Here is a 27,477-nt window from a genome sequence, read left to right on the forward strand (position 1 = left end):
TTTTTTTTATTGGGTCTCAGGTTTTGGAATACACGCTTTGTCACTCAGTTTTTCTGGGCTTAGAAAATTAAGAGAGAACTGATCGGGATGAGGATGTCTTTATCTTGATGTCAAGAGTTTAAAGAAATGTAGAAAAGTCAAAGTCTCCTAGGAGCTTTTCAATTAATTTTCCCTTCACAGAATCCAAACACATATAAAACATAGGGATGCTACCCCCACCCCCAATTTGCAGCTGCTTACTAAAGAAGAAAGAGGTAGTACCGGAATTTGCTTAACTTCTTTTCCCTTTCTTGTTGTATGTATCATAACACCTGTAATATATACAACATTGAGTCGGAAGATGGTATATAAATGCCCCAAATAATAATAAAATTGTAAGTGCTGTGCAAGTGACCATATTTCCTGTCCTTCCTTTCGTTGAACCAGAATTTACTAGAACAATGCAATAACTTGTTTTTCATTGCCAGTATCAGGCTCAGGACTCTGAACAATAATAAATTAATTTTCCCAGGTAACCTTTAGCAGTCTTGCATGTATACAAAAGCTGTTTCCTGCCTATTTTCTCTTAAGGTAGCTGCAGCATCTGCTGCAAATGCAAATTGGAGTCTTCACACTCTTCACACTTTTTTGTTTGATTCCACTTCAGGGCAATGAAAAGGTAAATAGAAGGATTTAGGAGCTCCTTCTGAAGACCACACAGAACACAGTCAATCACCCTCCCTCCCTTTTTAAGGATAGCAGTTACAGATCTGAACCCAACAGTGTTTCTAAGAAAGCCTTGTTTGTGCTGGCATGCCTGTGCTGATCCTGCAACGGAAGTGCTTGTTACTGAGGAAGTTTTAAAAGTGGTCTTAACATAAAAAGTTTTGTTCATATGATTGCTCAAAGATGACTCAGTGTAGAGAAGGTGATGACAATACTAACTATTGGTCTTGTTTAAACTTGAGCAAGATTCCTGGAAGTCACTTCCTTCTACAGACGAAACTTATGTAAGTGTAATGGATGGATTAGTGAATGAGTACATACCATGAACCTTTTATTTTTAGTGCAACAAAAAGAAAAGTGGAGCTGTAAAGCTTTTAAGTTTTGGAGGAGACCTAAAATGAAAGCTTGGGAGGAAGTTGACAGGGGTGAGGGAACTGCTTATAAAATTTTCCTGTTGCAGAATTAAGTTTTTGAAGTGATAGTTACATAGCCAACTCATGCTGCTGTAGATCTTGGATTTAGGGCTGTCGATTCAGTACGTCCCGAACCAAAAAAACAGCCGAATTTCCCCTGATTCGGCGGTTTTTAGTTCGGATGGAACCGAACTCAAAAAGGGTGGGAAAATGGGGAGCTGAATTCAGCAAGTTCGGGGTGTTCCGTGAATAAATTCGGGGTTCGGCGCAGCAGCATAACCGTCAGTTAGTAAGCAGCATTCTCCCACGGCCAATCGGTGGCCAAGCTGGGTCTTCGTCTGGCCAATCAGTCGCGATTGAGTGCATGAGCCCAGCTGCTGCATGGCCCAGGGAGAGAAAGAGAGAGTATCTGTTTGTTTGAGAGAGAGATCCCCCTTGGGGGGGTGCGTGTGCACATTCGCGCCATTCCGTGGCTGCAGGGAGCGCATTTTTGGGGGTAGAGCCCCCAAACTTTGATCATAGCTTCAGAGGACCCTTCTTGCAAGAACCCCCAAGTTTTGTAAAGATTGGATCGGGGGGGCGAAATATGGGGCCGGGAAGGGGTCCCCCCACCCTTAATGTGCATCTCTGACAATGGGGGTTTGCAATTAGCAGAGCTTGCCTCCCACGCCCGAAGCTCCCAGCCCCCCCCCCGACCCGATCTTCACAAAACTTGGGGGTTCTTGCAAGAAGGGTCCCCTCAAGCTACGCTGAAAGTTTGGGACCTCTACCCCAAAAAATGCCCCCCCCGGAGCCGTGGAAAGGCGCGATTGTGTTTTTAATGGCTTTATTCGGCCGAATTTTTCCCCGAACTCCGGATCTCATGCCGAATTGCACGGACCCGAAGCGGGGGAGTTCGGACTTCGGCATTTCCTGAATAAAAATGGGCCGAATTTTGCCGACTCCGAATTTTACCGAATTTCTTTTTCAACAGCCCTACTTGGATTAAGATTTCTGAAGTAGCAATGGTAGTGGCAACTGTATGGCTTCCGCACTTCGATTGGTAAACAAGTAACCTACGCAAGAATTGATTTTGGAGAGGTATTGCAAATGTTGATAAAAGTTTGAAAAACACACATGAAGAACAAACTAAAATGTACAAGAGTTGAAAAACCTTTTTTTCCAGTTCAGACAAGCCTTCCAGTTTTTAAGTCTTTAAAGGTCAGAGTCAGAAATGGGGGGGGGGGGTATCCTGATTAGAGAGCTAAACTTCAGTTACGCTAGCATTTCCAGGGATGTATACTTACTGGGATGGAGCAGGATATAAACTTACTATATATGGGGCCAGCCACACAAATCCTAAGCATAGGTACAGTGTTCTAACAGTGTATTCCTGAGCGGAATGCCTGTGCTGTGTCCAAAGGAGGTTTCGGCCCCACCCAAACCACCTCCTGGTGCAAAATATCCGTGCAACCCACCACCTAAAAGGTATCTCTTATCTCGGCAAAAAAGGGGGGGCATTCCCGGGCTGAAACTACTTTATACCCCATTATGCGCCGGGAACGCCTTGCGGGTCTCTGGCACAGCCTTTGCCTGCCTTTGGACGCTGCTGGAGGGCTCCGTCGGCGTTGGTGCCACTAACGGTGGTGTAACTTGCCCGGGCCCTGCTGGGCCTCCTGGATGCCGGCACAGCTCAGGAATGCACTGTAAATCACAAGAACCCTTGAAGTAGCCTTATACTAATTTAGACCATCAGTCCATTATAGTCAGTATTGTCTACTCATACTGGCAGTGGCTCTTCAGAGTCTCAAGAAGAGGTCTTTCCCATCACCTACTACCTGATCCTTTTAATTGGAGATAGCGTGGGGTAGTGGTTAAGAGTGGCAAACTCTAAGCTGGGGAACTGAGTTCAATTCCCCACTTCTCCTCATGAAGTCTACTGGGTGACCTGGGGCCAGTCACGGTTGCCTCAGAACCCTCTCTTTTCCTTAAGTTTTTGTCAGTTGAGAAAAAAAGATATTTCAAGATGCAGCAGATTAATCTCTGACACTTGGTATATTTGTAATTGTTACTTTACTTGTTATTCTTGTTATACTTTTAAAGTATGCCATAAAGTACAATTTTTGTGCCAGCAGTCATACATAATTCACTTCATGTGCTTCAGATGCTAAAGTAAATTTACATTTAAAATTATTTTACTATTATTGGTGCAGTAAATCTCTAAAAGTTTTTTTTATTTATACAGCAGTATTTCTAAAATACATATTAATATTTTGCCATGTTTACCAAGACTTCCATATTCTTTGGCCTCCTCTCACCCACCCACCCCCAAAAACTCCTCTGGTTTCCTTAATGTTTCAAGTTTCCAGAAACTTTCCATCTCTACTATAAATCTGAGTTCAGTTTATCCCTTTGAAATTGATGGAACACAGAAGTGCTCAATTTTTGGAATAATAAGTATGAGCACAATCTTGCCAGTATCTTAGTGCACCTCAAGATACAATGCATCTTTTTGAAGAAGACACACTGCATGTTTTTCTAATTTAGACGTAGCCCTAGTAAAAGATAATGGGAAACCACTATTCCTGGAGCAAGGGCCACTGGGAATGAATGAATAGCTGTTATCCTGCTACTTAACGCCCCCCCCCCCCAGCTGGTTTCAGTTAAGCTACATGCAGGATTGCATCCCTTGTAAATAACCTGCAGCCATCAAAGCTTATGTCTAGTAATACAACATCTGAAAGGCAACAGGTCATACCTAACTTTGTCTTTCAGATAAGACTGTCTTAAGAAGCTGGCCTTAGATGCCTTCTCCAGTACAAGGAGAAAGTTGTGCTATATTTAGAAACCTGTATTACTGAAAGCCCAAGCAGTAGCAGATGGAGCAGTTAAACTCTTGCAAAACTTTAAAATGTTTACTCACCTGTTGTGACTTCTTCACTGTCTCAGTCACATTCTACTGGAAAGGTAGCCCATCTTTCTGTGCTAGAGTTCTTGAAGAGCAATGTGCTCTCTGTGTTATACCCTAAGGTGAAGGAGACGTTGTGGCTGTCTTACTAGCCCTGTTCACAAGTTACAGTGAACACAGCTACCATCCATGTACAATAGATTTTTCTTTCTATGTGCATTTTGTATTTCTCAGGTTACATTCAATGCACATACAGTTGAACATGTGATCGAAACCACACATTTATCCAGGTACTGGTACCCAGTTTCATTTGGCTCTTTCTGACAAACAGATGTACGCACATACATGCAGGATGTGCATGCATTCATTATAATGTGAACACTACTGGTGGGATCTTTATACCAAGACCCCATGAGCTGTGGTAAGATTGTTGAAACCTTGGCTGTACATAGTGATTCTGCCAGAACTCATAACTTCTGGACCTGGCAAATGAAATTTGGCTGCTCATAATGTTCACTGATAATATGAGGTGAACATTATAACACATCACTATTATAATCCAAGTCTTTTTGTGATTTGGATTGTAACTCTCCCATCCTCCCACTTACCTGACTATGGTTGTGACCTCAAGGAAGAGAGGGCATCTCTCCCCCCTCCTTCCCCCCTGTCACGTTCTTTGCAAGCTACAGTTCCCAGCTGTCCTGCTCAAGCAGCTTTAAAGGCTCTTGGGAAGAGGAGGAGGAGACATACACTTCCTGCTCTGCCCACATGGCCACTACAGTGAAAGCCAGAAGTAGGTTTAGAGAGCGGGCTTGTTGAAATCCATAGTTCTCCCAGTTACGTTAGGGAGCACATGGGTGGGGTTTTGAAATTCAGAAACGGGCTCCAAAAGTGCTAAAATGTATTCCAGTTTATCAGCTCAATAGCTCAGTGTAGCAAGCCCAACTCCAGGTCAGGCTGGGAGGGGAGGAGCGCCCATCACAAATTTTTTGTTAGGTTGGAGCCTAAATTCCTAAGAGGACCTGGCAGTAAGCTTTGCAAGTAAGTGAGGTGGGAGCAAGCCAAGAAATCAAAGGCCGAACATTGATCAGGTAAGATTAAAGACTCGGCCTTGCAGATTTCTCAAATACTATGTATCTCAGCATTTTAATATTTTAAAATGAAAGCAACCCCACAGGAGTGTGGTATTTCTTAATGTGTCCCATAAAACCACAACAGTCTTACCATAGTTAATCACATGCTATAAACGGAATAGGATTTATTGGCCCTCAACCCATGAGAATAGATTTTTGCAGGAAAGTTGGGGAGGGGAGAGCAGACAGTGTTACTGCGTAGGCCAAGAACAACTGCCCTGAACGCTGGGAACACACACAGTGCTGGGTGCAGGAAGAACTACAAGCAGTTGGCCGCATCCAACTGTGGTTGCTTCCTATCTGTTCTGATGAACTTGCTGCTCAGGTTATAAAGCACTCCTATGTTGTTCTTGTTATTTAATTATTTCAACCTCGGTAGTGTTTTAATTGTTCTTCTGCATATAAACAGATTACATCAATTTTAAAGAACTGCAAACATGGAAATTCAAAAGGCTTGCTTGACTGTGCCCTTACGTTGATTTCATTGAGTGTTTTTCCTGGCCACAGTTCTTGGTAAGCTTCAGCTAAGGTGTGCCTTTTCAGGCAACTTTCAAAGGGTACTGGAATGTGTCAAGCTTAAGTTTATTATATCTTCCACATTTTTTTCCCTGCCCTTCCTCCCAGGAGCTCAGGATGTTGAACATATTTCTCCCTTTCTCTATCTTATTCCCTAATAACACTGTGAGGCAGGAGGGGCCAGTCAACCTAAGACAGCATTATGATTGAGCAGAGATTTGAACCTAGGTCTCACTGGTGTTAGTGCAAAATCTTGATAATATGACAAGCTTCTAATACTTCCTCAGTATTTAGCCGACCTACTAACAGTCCATCTGCCTACTTTTATAATAATTTCAGTAGCTGCTCCAAACAAGTTAATCACATTCAGATGAATCTTCCTTGGCTTTCTGTCTGTAAGGCTGCCAACTACATGGGCCTTATTTCACCAATACTTAGACATGTTGTCCATTATTTTAAAGCACACCTGTACCCAGAGGTTCAGGTAACCTTACTTGTTTCCTCCTGATCAGGAAAATCATAAATCTATTAAAAATGGCATAGCTAATATCTATAAGAAAACCTCCATATTCAGAGACTGTATACAACTAAGAACTATCACTGTCATCTTTCGAGTCACCAACTGCCTGGAGAAAAAAATGTACTGTCCCTTTCATAAGATGCTTAGTGGGATGTTATTTACCAGGTGATTATATTTACCTGTATGCCATAAAAGGTTTTGGCCGCCCATTTCCATATATGAAACCTCTATTAAAGGGATAGAATATTTTACTTAAGGCCTGTTGGCAACTCTGATAATCTCTGCGCTCTGTTTTCAGAAGTATCTGGCTATCTCCTGTTGGAAACAGGATTACAGGATGGACCCTTGGTCTACTCCAGCAAGACAGTTGTATTCTTACGTCCTGGGTATCCTGTTGAAATTACAGATCCACATTATGGGGATTATGGGCGGAAGCTTGATTTGTATAACTTACTGTTATGCAATGTAAGCAGAGACAAAGAATAAAGAGAAGCTGTGGAAAAATTGGGACGGAAAAACTTTGTTAAACAATAGAGATTCATGTTGCTGCAGTTGCCCAACTCTGTATTTTTTTGCAAGGCATGTTCTTCTCAATGGAAAAAATCATAGTCCTTGCCTTCCTCCCAAAAGAATCCTGCAGGAACTGAGAGCCAGGAGTTATTGGCAAAAGGCATGTTGGATCAGAGCTCTGTTCCAGAACATCTCAGGGACATGGTTCCCAGGTTGCAGTCTAAAGAACCGACCCACAGCACTGAGGCAGCTGATGAGGTTGTGGCACAGTTGTCCTGTCCCTTCCCTATCTACCGTAGCAGGCAGGGCTTTCTGTTGCCCGGCTGGTGGAAGAGGAGGGTTAGCACCAGAACCTGAGAAGGAACCAGCCAGTGGCAGCTGTGGCAAAATGGGGCCCACACGGGGACATGAAATGTGCCCAGCTGGCCCAGCTTCCAAGTTACTAGACTCCAATCTTGTTCCACCTTCCCACACCCAATAAGCATGAGAAACTTTTAACGCACACTGCCACAAGGAATTTGTGGAGCTGTTCTGAAAGCTAAGCCGTTTCTTTTTACCTACAGTTTTTTCCTGGCCATGTTTCACATGTGGGCAAATTTAAGTGAAGCCGACTGACTGCAATAAGATGCCAGTTTCAGAAAATGGAAAATGTTAACTTAAAGCAATTAATTTCAAAAAAGAAGGGGGGAGGGAACCTGTAGTATGTACAGGAATGTCTGACTACGTAGCAAAGGAAAAAAATATGAAAGGAAATATGGTTCCCTAAGTGTGATATTGAATTTATATAATTTTCTGTCATTTTGTTTTGGCTCTGTCTCTGTCCAGGTTATGTTCTCGAAGCTATGTTTTCTCTTCCTTGTTCTAGCCAATTAAAGAATCAAAACCTTCTCCCCCCCTTCCTCAGACTGTGAGGAACTCTCCTGAAATTCCTGGTATTCTGAGCAAGACTCCCAACAAATCTCTCCCCCTCACACTTTGTATGAACATCAGACTCCTCCCCCTATCTGGTAGAAATTCCAGTCCCCTGGTTCCAGAAGATTCCAATTAATCCATTGATTACATGTAGGATCCTAATGCTACAGGAAAACAATGTTTGGCTATTTACTATTGGATTATCAGTTGTCATCTTCCTAGACAGGCAGTCTGAAAGATGGCTATAGAAATATGTTTGGCATCCTTTCTAAAGCTCGGAAAGTTACTTTGAGCATTGACAGGGTGCAAATTAATTATAATTGTTATTTGTGTTACCTGTGGAGTGAGGCATCATTTCATCACAACGGCAGCCTTGTTCTTCAGTACTAGTACTGTTTTCTGGGTTGTAGCCTAGCAGTCATGCATCACATGCTTGAAAGTCTTGTGCTATATGGTTATATATCAAAGGGATTTCCAGTGGTGTATGGGAAAATGCAGGTTTTACCTATATAATGTTTGACATGGGCCTCATGGAGTTTTGATAATCCGGAGTTTACTCTGCAGTTTCAGCAGTACGAAATCCAAAGCAGGTTGTTTGGGCATAATGAAATGAGGTGTATAAAAACAACAACTTTCATTCATTTTATGTATTTGTTTTACAAAATCTACACTATGTATTCATGACAAATCTTAGTTTAGGAACTTATATCTGAAGATTGACTCTGAAGAGTTCCTAAATACCATCTTGAAGAGACTGGCTTATATAGAAAAAAGTGGACACTGTTCCGCTTACATAATGGGAACTTCCTGTTCTCCCACCACTAGTCCAAGGGCTTTAATCCTCATATTCACTGAAAAGTCACTCCCAAGGTTTGGGGGATTCCCTGAAATGGTATGTTGTGCAAATTGGAGGGGGGCGTGGCTCAGTGGTAAAGCATCTGCTTAGCATGCAGAAGGTCCCAGGTTCAATTTTCGGCTTCTCCAGTTAAAGGGACTAGGCAAGCAGGTGATGTGAAAGACCTCTGCCTGAGATCCTGGAGAGCTGCTACCGGTCTGAGTAGACAATACTGACTTTGATAGACCAATGGTCTGATTCAGTATATGGCAGCTTCATGTGTTCATGTGACACATGAGTTGATTTCCAGTTATTGCTTGAGGAAAAAGTGCCTTCTCCATGCACAATTAGAAGGAAGTGTTCCTGAAACAGGTTTTGTATTTAGTGGAATAGATATTATTTAGGTAAGGTCTTAGACACATGAAATATTTATTTGCTTATGTGGTACAAACAGATTCCACATGGTTTTTCGCTCTAAAGAAGGCTTGTGTTTTATGTTTACTTTTACTTTCCAAATGGTAAGGGGGTTCATTCTAAATCCTTATAGCTTAACCCAGCAGCACTCTGCCTTGTTAAGTTGTTGGTGTTCCTTCATCATTTCTAGCTAATGAAATGGATCAGTCATGTGACCTTTAATGCCGGTCAGTTGATTTTGTGCTCCAGAAGATACATTATTTTCTCTTGAAGTAGTCTGCAGTATGATTCAGGAGAAAGCTGGAATGAGATGGGAAAATGAGCTTGGAATCAGCTGCTTTTCAGTAGAGCAGTGAAAGAAGTTCACATGGGGAAATAGACTGGCACTAAAATGATTTCTTAGTCATATAACCTGCATGGTAAAGGCAAAGATTGCTTGAACGTTTAAAGTGTTTTCCCTCATCTTTCAGCCAGACTGATTCCAGGCTTACATTTCATTGCAGATTTTGGACTGATAAAATTACTGTCACTGAAGAACATGCAGTACAGTCTTGACAGTGGATGATCTGAAGCAGTTCTTGGCCTACCACACCTTTATGAGAGAAGTGACACCATGAGTGCTGATGCACTCTTTCCATGTCCAACTCACCTTCCACCCCAACCCAGTTTACTAACCCATGCAACATGCCGCTGGGGGAGAATATTTACTTGGTCCTCAACCTTCCCTCCACAAGTTTGCTCACAGGGTTTTTTAGCCTTTGCGCACCAGTGATTTGGAGTGGAAAGCAGACTAGCAGAATAATTTCTCCTGCTCAGTAACAGCAAACAAATGCTATTAACTGACTGACTGAGGATATTGCTTTGTAGTTGGGTCTGCATATGAGATGGTGGAATATATGTAAAGAATTCCTGAGGATTGTGCTTCCTATCATAAATATATGTACCTTATTTTTCGCTCCATAAGACGCACTTTTTTCCTCCTCAAAAGTGAGGGGAAATGTCTGTGCGTCTTATGGAGCGAATGTGCGCACAGAGCCAGCTGGGCACGCTGGAATGGCGCGAGCCGGCTCTGTGCTCCTCGTTCCAGCGCGCCCAGCCGGCTCTGTGCGCCCCGCTCGCCTCCCAGCTGGCCGTCGGGGAGGGAAAGCCGGCTTGCGTCGTTCCAGTGCGCCCAGCTGGCTCTGTGCGCCCCACCCGCCTCCCAGCTGGGAGGCGGGCGGGGCGTAGTTCCAGCTCGAGCCGGCTTTCCCTGCCCCGACGGCCAGCTGGCAGGCGGGCAGGGCGCACAGAGCCTGCTCTGTGCGGCCCCGCCCACCTCCCAGCTGGCCATCAGGGCGGGGAACGCCAGCTTGCGCCGTCCCGAGACGCACGCGCCCAACCGGCATTCTCTCCTTAAGACAAGTTTTTAGAGGAGGAAAACAAGATTTTTCCTTGTTTTCCTCCTCTAAAAACTAGATGCATCTTATGGAGTGGTGCGTCCTATAGAGCAAAAAAACCGGTATGTTGTTTATTATTTAATGTATCAATGCATTGCCTTTCTGTCAACACATCAAGCAATTTGCAGTTTAAAATGTGAAAAGATAAAAACAGTAGAATGCTTGCAAGTCATTGGTGTCTCCTCGGGAGTTAATGATATGAACTCTCTGGCCTGCATTTTTTCTTTCTTGACTTCTTTTCAGAGGGTATGAACGATGTACTGTATGAACGATGTACTTGAATTTTGCAGCATTATAGTATTAGCTCCATTTGTTGGGGAAATGACTTGCTTCATCATGGATTTTTTTTTCTTTCTTAGGTCCATTTTGATTTCTCATCCTGTGGATTCTGGCAAAAAAGAAAATTAAAAAAATGGGCGTCAAAACGTTTACCCACAATTCCCCCGCACACAGCCAGGAGATGCTTGGGAAGCTGAACATGCTGCGTAACGATGGGCATTTCTGCGACATCACCATCCGCGTCCAAGACAAAGTCTTCAGGGCGCACAAGGTGGTGCTGGCAGCCTGCAGTGACTTTTTCCGTTCCAAGCTGGTTGGTCAAGCAGAAGAGGACAGCAAAAGCGTACTGGACTTGCACCACGTAACTGTCACCGGCTTCATGCCCCTTCTGGAATATGCATACACAGCAACGTTGTCCATTAACACAGAGAACATTATCGATGTCTTGGCCGCAGCTAGCTATATGCAAATGTTCAGTGTGGCTAGCACCTGTTCTGAGTTCATGAAGTCAAGCATTTTATGGAACACTCCCAGTAACCAGCAAGAAAAGGTGCTAGATACAGGACAGGAAAACAGTGCAAACTGCAACTTTACCTCTCGAGACGGCAGTCTTTCTCCGGTTTCCTCTGAATGCAGCATGGTAGAAAGAACCATTCCCGTCTGCCGAGAGTCACGGCGGAAGCGCAAAAGCTACATAGTCATGTCGCCCGGAAGTCCGCTTAAGTGTAGCACTCAAACAAACTCCCCCCAGGTTCTGAATCCTTCAGCTTCCTATGCAGAGTCCAGAAGTCACCCTGTAGATTCTTCCTTGGCTTTTCCTTGGACTTTCCCTTTCGGAATTGACCGGAGGCTTCAGTCGGAGAAGGTGAAGCAAGTGGAAAATTCTCGGACTCTAGAAGTGCCTGGCCCAGCAGAGGCGTCCAGAAGAATTGCTGACTATGTGACTTGTGAGAGCACAAAGGTCAGCTCACCTCTGGTGATTGAAGAAGATGTGCGTGTCAAAGTGGAAAGGCTAAGTGACGAGGAAGTTCACGAGGAAGTGTCACAGCCTGTCAGCGCGTCCCAAAGTTCACTGAGCGATCAGCAGACGGTTCCTGGAAGCGAGCAAGTTCAGGAGGACCTTTTGATCAGCCCGCAGTCATCTTCCATAGGTAGATTCGCTTGCACTTCTATGCGTTCCGTTGTGATTTTATTGGCAGCCATGCGGGCTCCCTCTTGTCATGTAGCATTCTCAGTGCTTGGGTGTAGCGTTTTCAAACGATCTGAAAAACTCTGCTTGTTAACAATACTGTTTTCATTCTGCTTCATCCAAAATGTTGTGGTCATGAGAGTGTACAGTCATTAATCCCTTTTACAACTCAGCATTGAGACTCTTCTGCAGCTTAAATCTTTCATTTAGAGGGCCTAGCACCATGAAGGGGGGTGGGAACGGACTGGAACCTTTCAGGGAGGAAATGTCTGAGCTGTGGAGTCATGCTACTTCAGCTGCACCATTGCTTTAAGGAAATAGGAATAGTGTCCCCGTGGCACATGCCTCGACGTACTTCTGTTGCTATTTTTTGCATCGTGCTCCGAATAGCTCATATGTTGACATTCTATATTGGTGGCGTTGCTGCTCAAATTAAATTGCTTGACCTATTAAGAGTTTTTGTAGACTTTAGTGGTTGTGGATCTTCTCTAAATAGAAAGCCCGCAAACGTTAAATGCATCATCTTGCTAGGCTCCTTATACCTAATCTGCCAGAAATTTGAGAGTGTGGTTTATAAATTAATGGAGGGGGAGCAGAATTTATTTTTGGCAGCCTGTCAGCCAAAAGCTGGTTTACTGGACTGATGTAATCTGACCCCATGCCCTTAAACACATGGAAGTAGGAGTTCGGGGAAGAGGTTGCCAGTGGCATGTGATTGCTTATGTGAAGTCATTACACGAGTAGAGCTGTGTATAGTTTCTTGCATCACTTAAGCAAAAATGAAGGGGCAGCATTGTTATATAATGATAATGATGTTCGTGCCAAAGTGGAAAAGTTAAGTGACGAGGAAGTTCATGAGAAAGCGTCACAGCCTGTCAGTGCATCCCAAAGTTCAAAACATGAAAACAGTTAAAACTAGACCTAAAAAACCACACAAAATGAAAACAGCAATTTAAAACATTGAACGTGAAGGATTTACTATAGTTTATTGTTCTTTCTCTGTTGATATATGCCTGTTATGGCTTCCCTTTCTTGACTGATGCTGATTTGTTGCCATCAAAAAGCAACAACCCTATGAGGGAGGGTCTCGGTGTGGGTCCTGTGATCTGGGTTCAAAGGCCAGGCCCTCAGGATTTTCCCTGGCGTTCTGCAAGATGGGCCTCTTGCTGTGTTTCCTAATGACTCGATAGAAATCACTCCTGATAAAATGTTCATTCCAGCGTTGTGTCTACCTAGGAGTATCTGGATGGTGATGGTGGAGACAGTCTTCAAGGAGTTTCTTCTTGCATTAACCCCTATTAAATAAATGCTGTTTTCTGTTGCAACCATTATTCATTTCAGAGGGTTCTTGCACAGGAGGCATTCCTGGTAGGCTACACTTTTTTAGTCTGAGTCCATTGATCTTTTTTCTTGATCTTTTCTCCACTTCTTGCCCAGGGGGAAAAAAAGCAGCGATCCATAAGATATGTACTCGTTTGAAAATTCTGCTTTGCTTTGTTGTATTTCTGCAGTAGCCTTTGGATTTCTCTTGATTAAGATACTAACACACACCAGCTCCTTGCACGGAGCATCATACAGAAGCTATATTTGACAAATACTTTAACAGTTGAAATATATTGGCACGTAGTCCAGCCTCACTGTTTCGAGGACTAACTCACATTAAGATCTTCAAAAGAAAGAGCAGTAGTTTCTGCTGGATCTCCCTTCTCACTGCAGACCACCCACTATGCTCTTAGTGCTGTACCTGAGGGTTAGGGTTGCCAAACTCCTGGTACTAGCTGGAGATCTCCTGCTATTACAACTGATTTTCAGCCGATAGAGATCAGTTCACCTGGAGAAAATGGCCACTTTGGCAATTGAACTCTATGGCATTCAAGTCCCTTCCCAAACCTCGCCCTCCTTAGGCTCCACCCCAGAAACCTCCCACCAGTGGCGAAGAGGGACCTGGCAACCCTACTGAGGGTCTACGGATGCCCAGGAATGAAATTTCAGTGGACTGCAACAGAAGGGGGAACTGGAAAAGCCCCACTCTGCAAAGATGACAGACGGTTGGATAAACTCAGTCTCTCTTTAAAAATGATTTAAAAAGCAATACTTGTAATTAGTAGTCTGAACTTAAAAGGGGGGCAGGGGGCGGGTAAGCTTTGAAGGCTTCCCATTCTTCCTGGAATACCACATTGCTGCCTTTGGCCCTGCAGCTGCCATGCAGGTATCCTGCTTTGCATGACAATGTGGTTACACGCTCCTGATGGTAATAGAACTCAACCGTTTATTTTCCTTATTTATGTCATTTATATATTTACGTTATTTATAGTATGCTTTTCTGACTGGGACTCGTTACACAGTGTGAGTCATACAGTCAACAATGCAATAGGATTTCAGCTGCGGAAATCTGAAAACAGAGCTGAAAGAAAGCATAAGTTTGCCTGATGAAGTTAAATAAAGAAGGCAAAATGGTATCTGACAGACTAACATATTTTCCTACTATCAAAAACTTTTGTGGTCTAGAGCTCGCTTTGTCGGATGATTGTATAGTGTGTTGGATCGCATGACTACCTTCTACTAAAGTGGGCCCTAAAATTCCTCTCCATCAAGCCTTTCTTCAGGGGAGAAAGACTTTTTCCAACAGATAAAGTCTCCGTCGGAGGAACATATGATGGAAGGAAATCATAGGGCCTGCTTAGCAGTGGGGAATTGTAGGGTCCAAACTATACAATGGAGGATATCAAGAACATTATAACAAAACATTTTGGGCAGAGTAGATAAAGATTGCAGTTTAAAAATTTTTAATGGAGGAGTTGCACTTAAATTGCATTTTAGGTATCAGCTATGTTAATATCCATTTTAATGAGATACAAACCTAATGCAAACAAATGTCTTTCAAAGTCATCAAACAGTGCAATACTTCATGCACTTGTATTGTGAGACAGAAGGGGGAGGGGGAGGGATTGGTGAGTCATCATTGGTTTCAGGCCCTGGCTAGTTTACATGCTTATATGAATTTAATTTAATCATAAGACTTTCTTTACTACAGTCAACAATAGCCATGCAGATTAGCTTTGGATTTCACACATTAACAGATCACTTCAGGATACAATGGTTCCATATTAACATACCACACCCTCATCAGCACAATATCTTGATACTTACAGGACAATGGTTAGCACATTACCTTTGTTACTTTTTGCAGGACAATGATTCAGCTGAAACCCAACCCCTTTCTGACTATATATTACTCTTCCTACACACTTGACACTGAGAGACACTGTCCTTCAGTGTTACTCCTCTGAAGATGCCTGCCACAGCTGCTGGCGAAACATCAGGAAAGAAAATACCAAGACCACGGTTACATAGCCCGGATAACCTACAAGAACCAATAAGTCTTTCTCTTTCCAAGAAGTCAAAAAGCATTTTCAGACAGGCAAATGAAGTGTTCACTGTCTAAAATATGTACTATTTCCTGTCACTTTTTGTTTTTATAACCACAGCTCTTGAGTTTTAATCTCTTTATTTACCAGAATTATGAAATCACAATTTGAATATGTTACTAACCCTGAACTAATGCTAGCTGTGCAGACCTCATATTAGATTTGAGTCAGACAAAAGGGCGATGACTTCTGGATCTCATTGCCGTGAGATGCAGTGATGGTCAGTGGCCTAGAAGTTTGTAAAGGGACAGGTTTAAGGAGGATAGGTCTATCATTGCCAGTTAATCATCTCCAGATGCAGAGACATAATGCCTTTGTCAGATGCTAGATATCAGTCAGCAAGCAAGGGCTGTTGCTCACGGGTCCTGCTTGCAGACTTCTGACTGGCTGTGGGTGGACACAGGATGGTGGACTAGGCAGATGGTTAGGCTGATCCGACATGGCTGTTCCTATTATCTTAACCTACGAACCTGCCTTATACAGACTTGGGCAGTTGGATAATCTAGCCCACTCTTATGTACCCCCTCTAGCAGCAGTTCTTCCAGGTCTCACGAACTTTCCCAGACCTGCCACTTGAAATCCTTTAACTGGATATACCAGGAATTTAGCCAACACTTTTCTGCTTGTAATGAATGTGATTTGTTACTATTGCCCACCCACCACCATTGTTTTGATTTCACCGTTGAGTTACAACTTTTATGCGGAGAGGGCTGGAGAAATTCTGCTTAGAATTGACTTGTCGACTGTTTAAGCAATGGGTAAGCCTTAGGGCGCTTTCACACATAGCAAATAATGCACTTTCAGTCCACTTTCAAAGCACTTTGCACCTGGTTTTTACTGTGTGAAATTTCAAAATCCACTTGCAAACTATCATTAAAGTGCATTGAAAGTGGATTTATAGTGCATTATTCAGGATGTGTGAAAGCACCCTTAGAGATAGCAAAACAGATCAATAGACTAACTTGCGAGAGCCAGCATAGTGTAGTGGTTAAGGTGTTGGACTAGGGTCTGGGAAACCCAGGTTCGAATCCCCACTCGCACCATGGAAGTTTGCTGGGTGACCTTGGGCCAGTCACACACACTCAGCCCTCACCCTGGCTAGTATTTGGATGGGAGACCTCCAAGGAATACCAGGGTCATAATGCGGAGGCACGCAATGGCAAACCACCTCTGAACGTCTCTTGCCTTGAAAACCCTACAGGGTCGCCATAAGTCAGCTGTGACTTGATGGCCAAAAAAAACCCCCAAAAGACTTACTTCCACCCCATTCGTAAACATGCTGATTCAGAAGTCCCACTGAGTTCCACAGGAGTCCCTGGTATGTATGCTTAGGATTGCCTCCCCAGTTAAATAATGAGCTGTCCAAGTATCTCACAGTAAGAAAAGGTGACCACGGTTGTCTGGCCAAGAAAAGTAGATGTATGAGGCTTGAGATCGCCTGCAACAAAAATCCGGGCATTATCCATCCAAAATAGCACTCAACATCAATAGTGAACTTCTCCAAGATTTGCTTTCCATAAAAGAACAGGTAATACAATCAGTTCCACATGTTCAAAATGTCCATCCACATATTGCAGGACTGGCTTACATTTAATGAAATTTCAGATGAGTTTGTGGTTTCTACCTTTTTTCCCCCTATTGTGATGTACCACAATTACAATTTTATTGTGTGTGTCAAATGAAAGCCACTATTCGTCTGTTGTGCTGAAGTGTCCTAATCCTGAATATATTTACTTGGAAGTTCTTTGTGAAGTTCCTTGGTTTTCAGTGTATCTTACTTCATTGTCATTGTATGTAGAACAGAAGTGTTTTGGAGTATACTGATCTATTGACCAGAGATGGGAGAGGGAGCTTGTGAGAGGATACAAGATTTGGGCTCTTATGGCACAATAGACATTACTTTTAATGGGGGGGAGCCCTGGTACCAAGGTCTTTTGAGTTAACCCTGGTTCACCACTTTGTGAGTGATACTTGGCTAGATTTTTACTGATTGCTTGTCAAGATTACAAGTCTGTCAGTTAGTTTGACAGGTGCAGGATAGATCAGTGGGATCTAAGGATGATGTGATCAGCCTGGAAAGTACCTGGGGAGCTAGAGAAAGCTGGCCTGATCCAGCTAGAGCCAGGTGGCTGATGCAATGCAGTAGCAATGCCAGGATAATTGGATATCTACTGTGATTGGTGGTTGCAATCACCAGGTGTATATATTGAAGTGAAACCGCAGTTCTATGCGGGATGTTATGAGCGGAGAGTGTGAAAGGAGTATCTGTATATATTTCTGCACTGTACAAATAAACTACACTTTTTCTATGTGGCCGTGGACTTTCTGATGGGTATCCTGGACAAGACTGCTAATCCGCTTGGCTTCCGCGTCATTGCTCTTGCTACTTTGTGCTGTGCCTTTTAACGTGTCACTTTGATAATTTGGTTTTCCGGTGATAATTTGGTTTTCCAGTGAGAGACATGACTTTGGCTGTGCAGATCTAACTAAGCCTTGTTCCCATCTGAGAATCTTCTGATCATTGAAACAATGAACAAAACTGATTATAATTTGCCCTATCATATTGAGTCTGAGCACTGAGCTATTGACTAGCGAGCCCTCTTATCTCTTCACTAAATTTTGAAATGTCTTAGCAGAGAACACCACAGTCTTTACAAGGCTGGTTTTTATAACGTAACCTCGCAGTTGCTGAGAGTTAGTCTAAGAAAACTATGAGGAGAGATTATGAGGGTTCGTCCACGTATGGCTGCATTTACTCCCACTAAACTGCAGGTTGATACATGTTCTTTCCTTAACTGCCTAGGTTCAATAGATGAAGGAGTCACTGAGGGATTACCAACACTCCAAAGTACCTCTGGCGGTAATGTTCATGATGATGATCGGTATGTACCAGCATAATGTATAAAATGTTCTGCAGTGTGTGTTCAGTTGTACAAACGTGCACACATTTCGTGTGCTAAATGAGATATATGAGTAAGGTTAAAAAAATGCCGGCAGCTGTGTTGGTGTAGTACAGGGGTCCCCAACCTTTTTGATTCTGTAGGCACATTTGAAATTCTGAGACAGTGTGATGGGCGCAGCACAAAACGGCTGTCACGGGAGGCGGAGCCAACCACAACATCTACACTTTCCACCCAATCTCCAATGGCCAGTCAGAAGCCTTGCTGTGCAAAAGCCCCACCTGGCCCCACCCGCTACCTCAAAACATTTGACGGGCACCAGGAAAGGTGTTAGTGGGTGCCATGGTGGCCATGGGCATCACCTTGGGGACCCCTGGTCTAGTAGCACAAATCCCTAAACCCCATTACATAACATTTTTAATTAGTGCCACACAAAATGTCAAAAAATTATAAGTGAGCTTTATACCAGTATAAGGCCAATCTAGTGTTATCCTTTGACCAGAATACTTGTTGAAATCAAAAGAGTTTCCGTCTAGACATTAGGAAGAATTTTCTAACAGTTAGAATGGTTCCTCAGTGGAACAGGCTTCATTGAGAGGTGGTAAGCTCTCCTTCCCTGGAGGTTTTAAGAAGAGGTTAGATGGCCATCTGTCAGCAATGCTGATTCTTTGACCTTAAGCAGATCATGAGAGGGAGGGCATCTTGGCCATCTTCTGGGCATGGAGTAGGGGTCACTGGGGGGGGGGAGGTAGTTGTGAATTTTCTGCATTGTGCAGGAGGTTGGACTAGATGACCCTGGTGGTCTCTTCCAATTCTATGATTCTATGACCTGGGTTCAAGTTCTGCTCAGCCACAAAACTGGATAGGTGGTTATGAGCCCGTCACAGTCTTACAGATTTAACCTAATTCACAAGATGGGTGTGAAGGAAAGAAAACGAGATAATCCAGTGTGTGCCACCCTAAGCTTATATAGGAAACACATATAACAATTAAAATTAATAGTCTATAACAGGCCTTGGCAAATTTTCTTTGGCTCTAGGACCCAGCCCCAAATATTGAGCAGCCAGCCTCATTTCAATCTTCAGGGTTTTGTATTTTAATTTCCTAACAATAGGTGCCACAATGAAATTTCTGGACACCGCAGTGAGCTGGCACCTAGGGTTTGTTGAGCTCTGATCTATAGTAGATATTCAATGCCATTATCATTAGTTGCGTATGTTTTTTTATTTCTGTCCTCCTAACAGCTCTGTGAAATAGGTCAGTGCCAGTAAAAGCTTAAACAGAGTGTCACCCTTCTAAGCCCAGTGACTTCAGTGGACTTTAGAAGGGGGTAACTGCGTAGGATTGTGCTGTGCTATTTCCAGTTGACACTGAGAGAGGTAATGGCTTGCCTTGGATTACCCAGCGTAATTCATAAGTACAGTATGTGCACACGTTTCACATGAATATGTGTGTTGAGATTTCTGCAATGCTGGCACAACATCTGTGAAGTCAGTGTGATGTATGGGCAAATGTTCATGCTCTGGTCACCTGCTGTTACAATTTTCCACAAAAAAAGTCCGTTGTGGGCAAAATATGTTTTACATTCATTTGGGCATTGGATATAGTTCAGCTCAATGATCTTTGTTGTCTTCGCTTTTTAATTGCACGTTACAACTTTGTGTCATGCTTTCACATTCGTATGTTGATGTTTTGCATACATACGTCCCTGATGCACTTCTAAAAGAGTGATTGTTTATCTCTTCAGATTGGAGACTGTCCAGTATCCTTACCAGCTCTATATTACTCCTTCAACCAGTAGCATAGAGAGACCCAGCCCAAATGGTCCTGATAGACCTTTTCAGTGCCCAACTTGTGGTGTTCGATTCACTCGTATTCAGAATTTAAAACAGCACATGCTCATCCACTCAGGTAAGAATGGTCATTCTTTCACTTTCCACATTGCAACAGTTTGATTATAAGCTATGTGGATTGAGGAACCTGTGACTTTTGTTTAAAAGCTCATTTTGCAATTCAGCCAACAAGATAATATAGGTGGCAGAAGCAGTAAAAATTCAGTAAAAGCTAAAAATGAATCAGCCTTTGGTCTGTGGAAGCCCAAGAGATTGGGATTGCAGAGCGAGAGCATTTTAGCACATTTTGAAAGGTTCACTTTCATTCTGGATTTGGCACGGCCAGCAGTGTCTCCCCCAACTGCATTTCAGCCTTTGCGGTATTCCCACAAACACCTCATAATCTCATCTGCATGTGGAAAAGATACAGCCTTGCTATAAGGAGATAACCATGTCGAAGTTTTTCCTTTTAAAAAAGGAAGAAAAAAATGGAAGATTCACACCACTGAAAGTTTTTGAAAAGTTCAAAATGGCATATGTTTTTGTTTGTGAGTAAAGGGCGAAGAGCCTAAAGCTGTTAAAATGAACCACATTTGCTTGGAAACAAGTAAGGCCTACTTAAACCAGCTTGTGAATAAAGAGGTTTAGGATCGGAATGTCATTTGCAAAAGTTGGGAGTATTCAAAACCACTGGTTAATCCCTTAGTTTCATTTTTCACTGCGCCACAAATGGCAAAGAAAATGTCACAGGAGAAGCCAAATCTCCCTGCATTTTGATCTCTGAAAAAGCCGCAACCGCATTTTAAACATGCTTCTTAGTACTTGGCAAGGCATTGGTGCAGAACATAGAAGTCCTCTTGCTACTAGCACTATAATAATAATGCCAGATGCATTCCCATGCTGGATGGTGTATGGCTTGGAAGCACATCAGCTTTACTACTTGGACTAACTAGTCTTTTGCTGCGGATTATACAGGTTGGCCGAAAGCACACATTCTGTAGAGGAAAAATTAGAAATGTTTAACAGAAACACAGACTATTACAGCACAGTCATGTAAAACAGCCCTTGATGCGACAGAACATAGAGGGCTGCAATTGCAGCCAACCCATATAATCAGCAGCAAAGACTCATTAGTCCAACTCTTTGATATTAAAAAGCATTTTGTGAAGATTGCAAAAGGGGGGTGTCATTAAATCTGCTGCCTTTACAACCTACCGAGACCATTTTCTTACAAAATGGTTTTTTTAAAGGTTTTTTAAAAGGAGAGGTTTGGAGCGGTGGAGACTAATCTGGTGAACTGGATTTGTTTCCCTACTTCTCCACATGAAGCCAGCTGGGTGATTTTGGGCTAGTCACAGCTCTCTTAGCCCCACCTACCTCACAGGGTGTCTGTTGTGGGGAGGGGAAGGGAAAGTGATTGTAAGCCGGTTTGAGTCTCCCTTAAGTGGTAGAGAAAGTTGGCATGTAAAAACCAACTCTTCTTTTTCTTCTAAAATAGTTAAGCCGTTGTGTTTGATCTAAAAGCTTTCCCTTCCCTTTCCTACCTTCCCTTCCTTCCCCTTTTTTCCTTTTCCCCTTTTCCCTCATCATCTTATCGGGCTTTCTCCAATTTTGCCCCTATCTTCTGTATGCCTAATATGCTAGTTTGGTCCATGCCCCCCTGAGATACGAGACACAAGATACAGTATTAAATCAACCTACAATCACCATATTAACATCTCTACCTATTGGGATTTAATTGGGCACCAAAGATAGTTTTATAGGAAATGTAAATCTCAGTATGTTAGAATGTTTTTAATGTTCCATTTTGAATTTTGTAATCCAGTGTTTACATATTTTAACTGTGCTGGTAGCCGCCCTGAGCCTGGTTTATTATTATTTATTATTATTGTTGTAAAACTGCACTGCAGGTTTAAATTATTCATCCTGTGCTTGGTCGCTACAGACTGAGGTTGACACTTGGCTCAAAGATTTATACACTCAGTCTTTTGGAAATAATATCTGCAACCTTAAAGTTTTGACATTTCCCCCCCCCCCTTTTTTTTTCTTTTAAAAGGTTCAGGTAACAGATTTTGTGTCAATGGGCATAACTGTTGCCCTCACAGTCAGTGGTGGCTGGAATTTTGCCCACCGTGGTTTACAGTTGTGGAGAGTCATTTTTCCCCCCTCTCCCTGTCTTCCCCACAGGCATTAAACCATTTCAGTGTGACCGTTGTGGGAAAAAGTTCACCCGGGCTTATTCGCTAAAGATGCATCGCCTGAAGCACGAAGGTAAACGCTGTTTCCGGTGCCAGATATGTAGTGCCACTTTCACTTCCTTCGGGGAATATAAACACCACATGAGGGTTTCCCGGCACATTATCCGCAAGCCTCGGATTTACGAGTGCAAAACTTGTGGCGCCATGTTCACCAACTCTGGAAATTTAATCGTTCATCTGAGGAGTCTGAACCATGAAGCGTCAGAGCTAGCAAACTACTTCCAGAGCAGGTGAGGTGCACAGCAAAAACCCATCAGGGAAACATGCTTTCTTTTTCCTAAACCATCTCTTCCTGCTTTCAGGGCAGCCTGCAGTTACCTTTTCCTATCAGGTTGCCATTTTATTGCCCTCCAGTGGGCCGTTGCATCCCTGTTATCATTAATATCTATTCTCTTTTTGGAGTATGTAAACTGTGTATATATCAGGGCCAAAGCGGACGATACTGGGACCCCGAGCCTGCCACAAGGATGCGCTGTGATTTTAGAGCTTGGCTTTTTAAGTCGGTGTAACTTTTTAACTCGGGGTTGCAGCACGGAGGGTATGAGGGGCTCCTCCCCCCATTTTCCCCATGTGCTGTTTTCAAGTGGGGAGGAGACAGGAGCCCCTCATCTCCCCACACGCACTGTGGTTCCCAGCAGAACTGGGCCCCAGACCAAGCTGTAAAATGGGGCTGCGTCCTCTTGGTGGGCTTGACTTGGTATCGTCTAGTTTGGCCCTCAGATCTGGGGGGAAAGTTACAGTCAAACTGCCTCACATGATGTAGCCCACCCACTTTGCTGTCCTGGACTATCTACCAGCAAGTTAATGGTACAGGGTATAACATTCCTTATTACCTGTCTTTCTTAATTGCTTTAACAGCTGCCTCCAAAAGCAACAACACACCATTGAGGTGGCTGATTTGATCTGAAAGTTCTAGTTTTCTTTAACTATTTGTCTATTTTTGAGGCGAAATCGAATGCATTTAACATGAAATGGATTCTTACCAGTTCTATAGATAAAGGGCACCAGGCAAAATTGACCTCCCAGATGATCAGCTCTTTAAAAGATTCATTGATTTCAGGAGGGCAGTTCAGCATCTGCTTACCTCTTCCACTGATTTAAATTGGTCAGATTGAAAATTGCTTTATTTTGACTGGATTGTATTCAGTAACATACCTGTTAAAACCTGCTGCTTGTAGAAAACTTTAAGTTATATCACCTGTTTTTCATTTATATTTTCCCTTTTATTGGCCACAAAACATCACATGAATGCACTTTTGTGGGGCAGCTTGTTTTTAACTTTGAGCTGTTGTTTATGTATACTGTGTTGGTTCCTGATTCTGACTCCATCACAGATGTGAAATGCAAAGTATTGATTTCTGTTTAAATTGGTGTTTCCAAAATTGCCTTTTTAAATCATATCTTTTATTGGGCAAGCAAGATCTCTTTCCATTCCGCTCAGCAAGTTAAGCATTGTATGTGTTCTCCTATTTACTGCGGATATTTTTGCGTTAGTGAATTAAAAGCCTTGTCTCAACGTCTGTCAGAGAAAACTGGCCTATATATTAAATTCTGCAATACCAGTCCAACAAAAATAGTTAGCATTGGGTTGTGCCCATTGTCTTGTGCAAGACAAAACTATCCAGCAAGTCATGGAAGAAGGGGCTGTGGCTCAGTGGTAGAGCATCTGCTTGGCGTGCAGAAGGTCCCAGATTCAATCCCAGGCATTTCCAGTTAAAGGGACTAGGCAAGTAGGTGATGTGAAGGACCTCTGCCTGAGACCCTGGAGAGCTGCTGCCGGTCTGAGTAGGCAATACTGACTTTGATGGACCCAGGGTCTGATTCAGTATAAGGCAGCTTCATATGTTCATGTGTTCAAGAACAAAATTCCTCTAATTTATGTGTCGACTGGATCCCCCCCCCCACTCAGAATCTCTGTCATCCCTCTTTTCTTATTCAGAGGTTAACATATATGCCCCATGGTCTGTTTGAGGCCCACCAAGGCTGGCCCTCCCCAGGAAGGTCTACTGTCTCCATTCCTGTCTCATGCTTCACTGAGAACAGCTGGCTCACAGGAATCACCTTTCAGTAGCAACACAGGCTTTTTGGACCAGTGGAAAAACCTTGGTGGTCTAAATATGGCTCATGAACCCAATTCTTGCTCCCTGCCTGTATCATTTTGTCAGTTTGATTCTCTGTCTCTTTAGTATAAGCATCCATCCATTTTTGCATGAAAGCACTCAGTAGGTGATGATGCACCATGCATTTCTTATACATCTTTAGAGGAGTCAGAATTTTAACTCACACCCTGTGGAAAAAAGCAAGATTGATCTTCTGGTGCATCTCCAAACGGAATTTTGGCACCCTTTGGACCAGTTTACAAAATTCTGGCCTTCGTGTAGAAGGTCTCCGGAAATGTTTTCATGTTGTAAACCATTCGCATGGCTGGGGTGACTTTTTCGATGCTCCCGCAAACATCTGAAAAGAACACTTTGCAGGGCCTTAGGGGCAACTGCCCCAGCTACATTCTGAGTCCTTCATCAAGAGCGACTTCATGTAACAACAGGTGCAACCTGAAGCAGTTTGAAGGGTTCTCTGCATGGCGGCCATAACATGTAGACTGGTCCATAGAGTCAGCTTTCTCCTGAGGCAATCTTTAGACTGTGCGGTGAAGGGAGTTTTCCTCATTCGCCTATGCAATGCTGTAATTAGCCCAAGCACGTTCCCTGTTTCACTAACACTCTCTCTTGACCTTTGACCTCCCTTGTAGTGATTTCCTAGTGCCGGACTACTTAAATCAAGAACAAGAGGAGACCCTCGGCCAGTACGAGCTAGGAGAGCATGGATTTGAAAGCAGCTCCTCTGTCCAAATGCCTGTCATTTCGCAGGTCTCCTCAACTCAGAATTGTGAAAGCACTTTCCCCTTGGGGCCTCTGGGTGGGTTGGCAGAGAAGGAGGAAGACATGCCAGAGCAGCCAAAGACTATCGTAAGTGCCGAGGCAAGCCGGGATGAACCCCCGAAACCGGGGCTCTCGGCCATTACTATTGAGTAAGTCAGAGTCTGGTTTCATTTTTTGTCTTTTTGGAAAGTGCCTGTGTTTGGTCTTGTACATTTTAATTTAATTTTCAGAATGGGGGGGGGAGGGGAGAATGCACCCCCTTTATTATTTTGTAAGCTATGCTGTTAAAACCATGAACTGCAAGAGACATTACACTATTTTCACAACCCAGCAGCCGCTTCCGCGGAAACGTTTGAAGGCTGAAATGCACAGCAGAGTTCTGTCCGAACATCACATGCACTTCTAAAGAAAAGCCAAGCACACGCAAGCTCCAGTTATTCTGCAGTTAGCACCAATCACCGTGAGATTTTTTTTTCCTTTCCCCATCCTGGTTTTCGCAGAACTTCTTGTAAAAGAAGGTAGATTGATGGCTCTCAGAATGACAAGTCACGCATCAGAAGTCAAGCACTGAACAGACGTTTGATGAACATTGGTAATCGTTTGAGTATTTTCGCTTAGAAGGGATTGCTTTTGGTCTCTTACTTTTGTTGGGCATGCAGTAACTATTGCTGAGACTTACAGGACCTCATCTGTTTTTAAAAGTGGATGATTGATTGGATTTGGCGAAGCTAGGAGAGGGAACATACCCCGGTATGTTCACCTCTTGGTATGCCACTCCTTTTTAGAAACTGTTTGTTGAAATGGCCTTATCTGGATTTTATTCTCTGAAGTCTAACTGTTCTCTCTGGTCAAGAAATCCTAGTAATATTTAATAACTTGGGATAGGTAAAAAGAATGACAAAGGAGAGAGTTTACAAAGGACAAAAAAAAGAGTTTGTGCATTAAATGCGGTTATACATCTTTGTGTGTACTTACCGCGGTTTTATTAGTCTGTTTTAGATAAAAACGAGCAATTTATTTTCTTTTAGAGGCCAAGTTTCTAACCCAAACGGGTTTGTTTACAAAAGGCCTGTTAGCGATGATAAAATGTTCTTATTCTAAAACTTTTTTTATACCCTTGGCCAAGCTGGTTTCATAAAAGCCATTCCTCCATCTTACAGACACGGCTCCAGCAAGCAATAATCTGAAGGACTTGCCATTTCGTACCCCCCCAAACACCCCCTGTTTATAGGAGGTTGAAAACACACAATATAAAGCATTTCAAGCCAGCAATTTTCATTTAATTGTCAGCGTCTTCTGTTATTGGTAAGGCTTAGAAATTTACATCAAAGATTATATTAATTCTTTTACTCTGTTTTGGGCATCCCAAAACAGTCGAGCGTCATAATTCATCTAATACCCCCCACAAGAAGTTAGATTCATTCCAGGAGGTGCTGGTGAATTGAATTTCATGTCATCATCATCACACTGAGGGAAAATTGGTAAAGGGCTGACAAGAACAAAAGGAGTCTCAAGTAACCGCAGAGGTCAAATAACAGGGTTGATATTCTGTGCAGCAGTGCTTGAAGTCTAGAAAATGGTGGCAGTCAGTTTCCAAAGGAACGTGACTCTCCTGCCTATAGCACATCAGCTCAGCATAAGGAGACTGACCGCTCCTTGCTGCTTCTCTGCTATTTTAATAAAGGGCTTCACAGATAAATACTAATCAGTTTTGAATTTATGTGTTCCATTAAGTAGGTTTTTCTTCTCATTAATTTTTAAACATTAAGAAAAAAATTGAAGTATTCCCCCCCCCCCCCGGATTTGTAAAATAATAACGTTCTGGGCAAGAGACATATCTTCTTGAAGAACTCATAGCAAAGGATTACGGGGCTTGGAAGAAGTACGGTGGCTTCGGTGGCTTCATCACCAGCAAAAGAGGCCGCTTGCTATTTGTACAGTGGTCTTTGCATTCTCATAATTATGTAGGGGTGAGTCACAGTGGTCAAGGACACTGATCAAGTACAGATAGATTCATGCTTTACAAGTAACCCAGCAAGCAGGCAGCTGTTTTTAGCTTCTTGTCCATAGACTTATTTGTTCTGCTCACACCCATGCATCTTATCCAGTATGACTGTTAATGAGGAACAGTGCACAGATTATATAGTCAGAGCTAGAGCAGGTCATCTACATAAACAGAATTTTAGGAAGATTTAAAACTTGATATCAGACACAAATTACTTTCTGACAGTGGGAAAAACACTAAAAGAAGACATTCATAATAATTGTGCTTTGAGCTCAAAAGTTTGTTTCCATTGTCCTTATGGAAAATAAAAGTGAACCTAGTTACTGTTTGCATGAACTGTGGGCCACTGTGTTGTGTCACAGCTTTTTGAAAGTCCTCATCTTGATGTATTTATTCAGTATTCTTAAATCTCAGCCCAGTAAAGGA

At 42.9% G+C, this 27,477-nt stretch overlaps 1 protein-coding gene across 1 annotated transcript; it reads left to right on the plus strand.

Annotated features, from left to right (window-relative positions):
- The first annotated feature begins 10,693 nt into the window (after positions 1 to 10,693).
- Positions 10,694 to 25,394, plus strand: ZBTB44 (zinc finger and BTB domain containing 44). Its single transcript, XM_056860781.1, has 5 exons — positions 10,694 to 11,711; positions 17,981 to 18,059; positions 19,825 to 19,988; positions 22,097 to 22,397; positions 24,917 to 25,394. Exons 1-5 carry the CDS (start codon positions 10,694 to 10,696, stop codon positions 25,197 to 25,199), a joined length of 1,845 nt encoding a protein of 614 aa, XP_056716759.1. The 3' UTR covers positions 25,200 to 25,394.
- Positions 25,395 to 27,477: the final 2,083 nt, after the last annotated feature.

The sequence above is a fragment of the Euleptes europaea genome, chromosome 14 (genome assembly GCF_029931775.1).
Source record: "Euleptes europaea isolate rEulEur1 chromosome 14, rEulEur1.hap1, whole genome shotgun sequence".
NCBI classification, from domain to species: Eukaryota; Metazoa; Chordata; class Lepidosauria; order Squamata; family Sphaerodactylidae; genus Euleptes; species Euleptes europaea.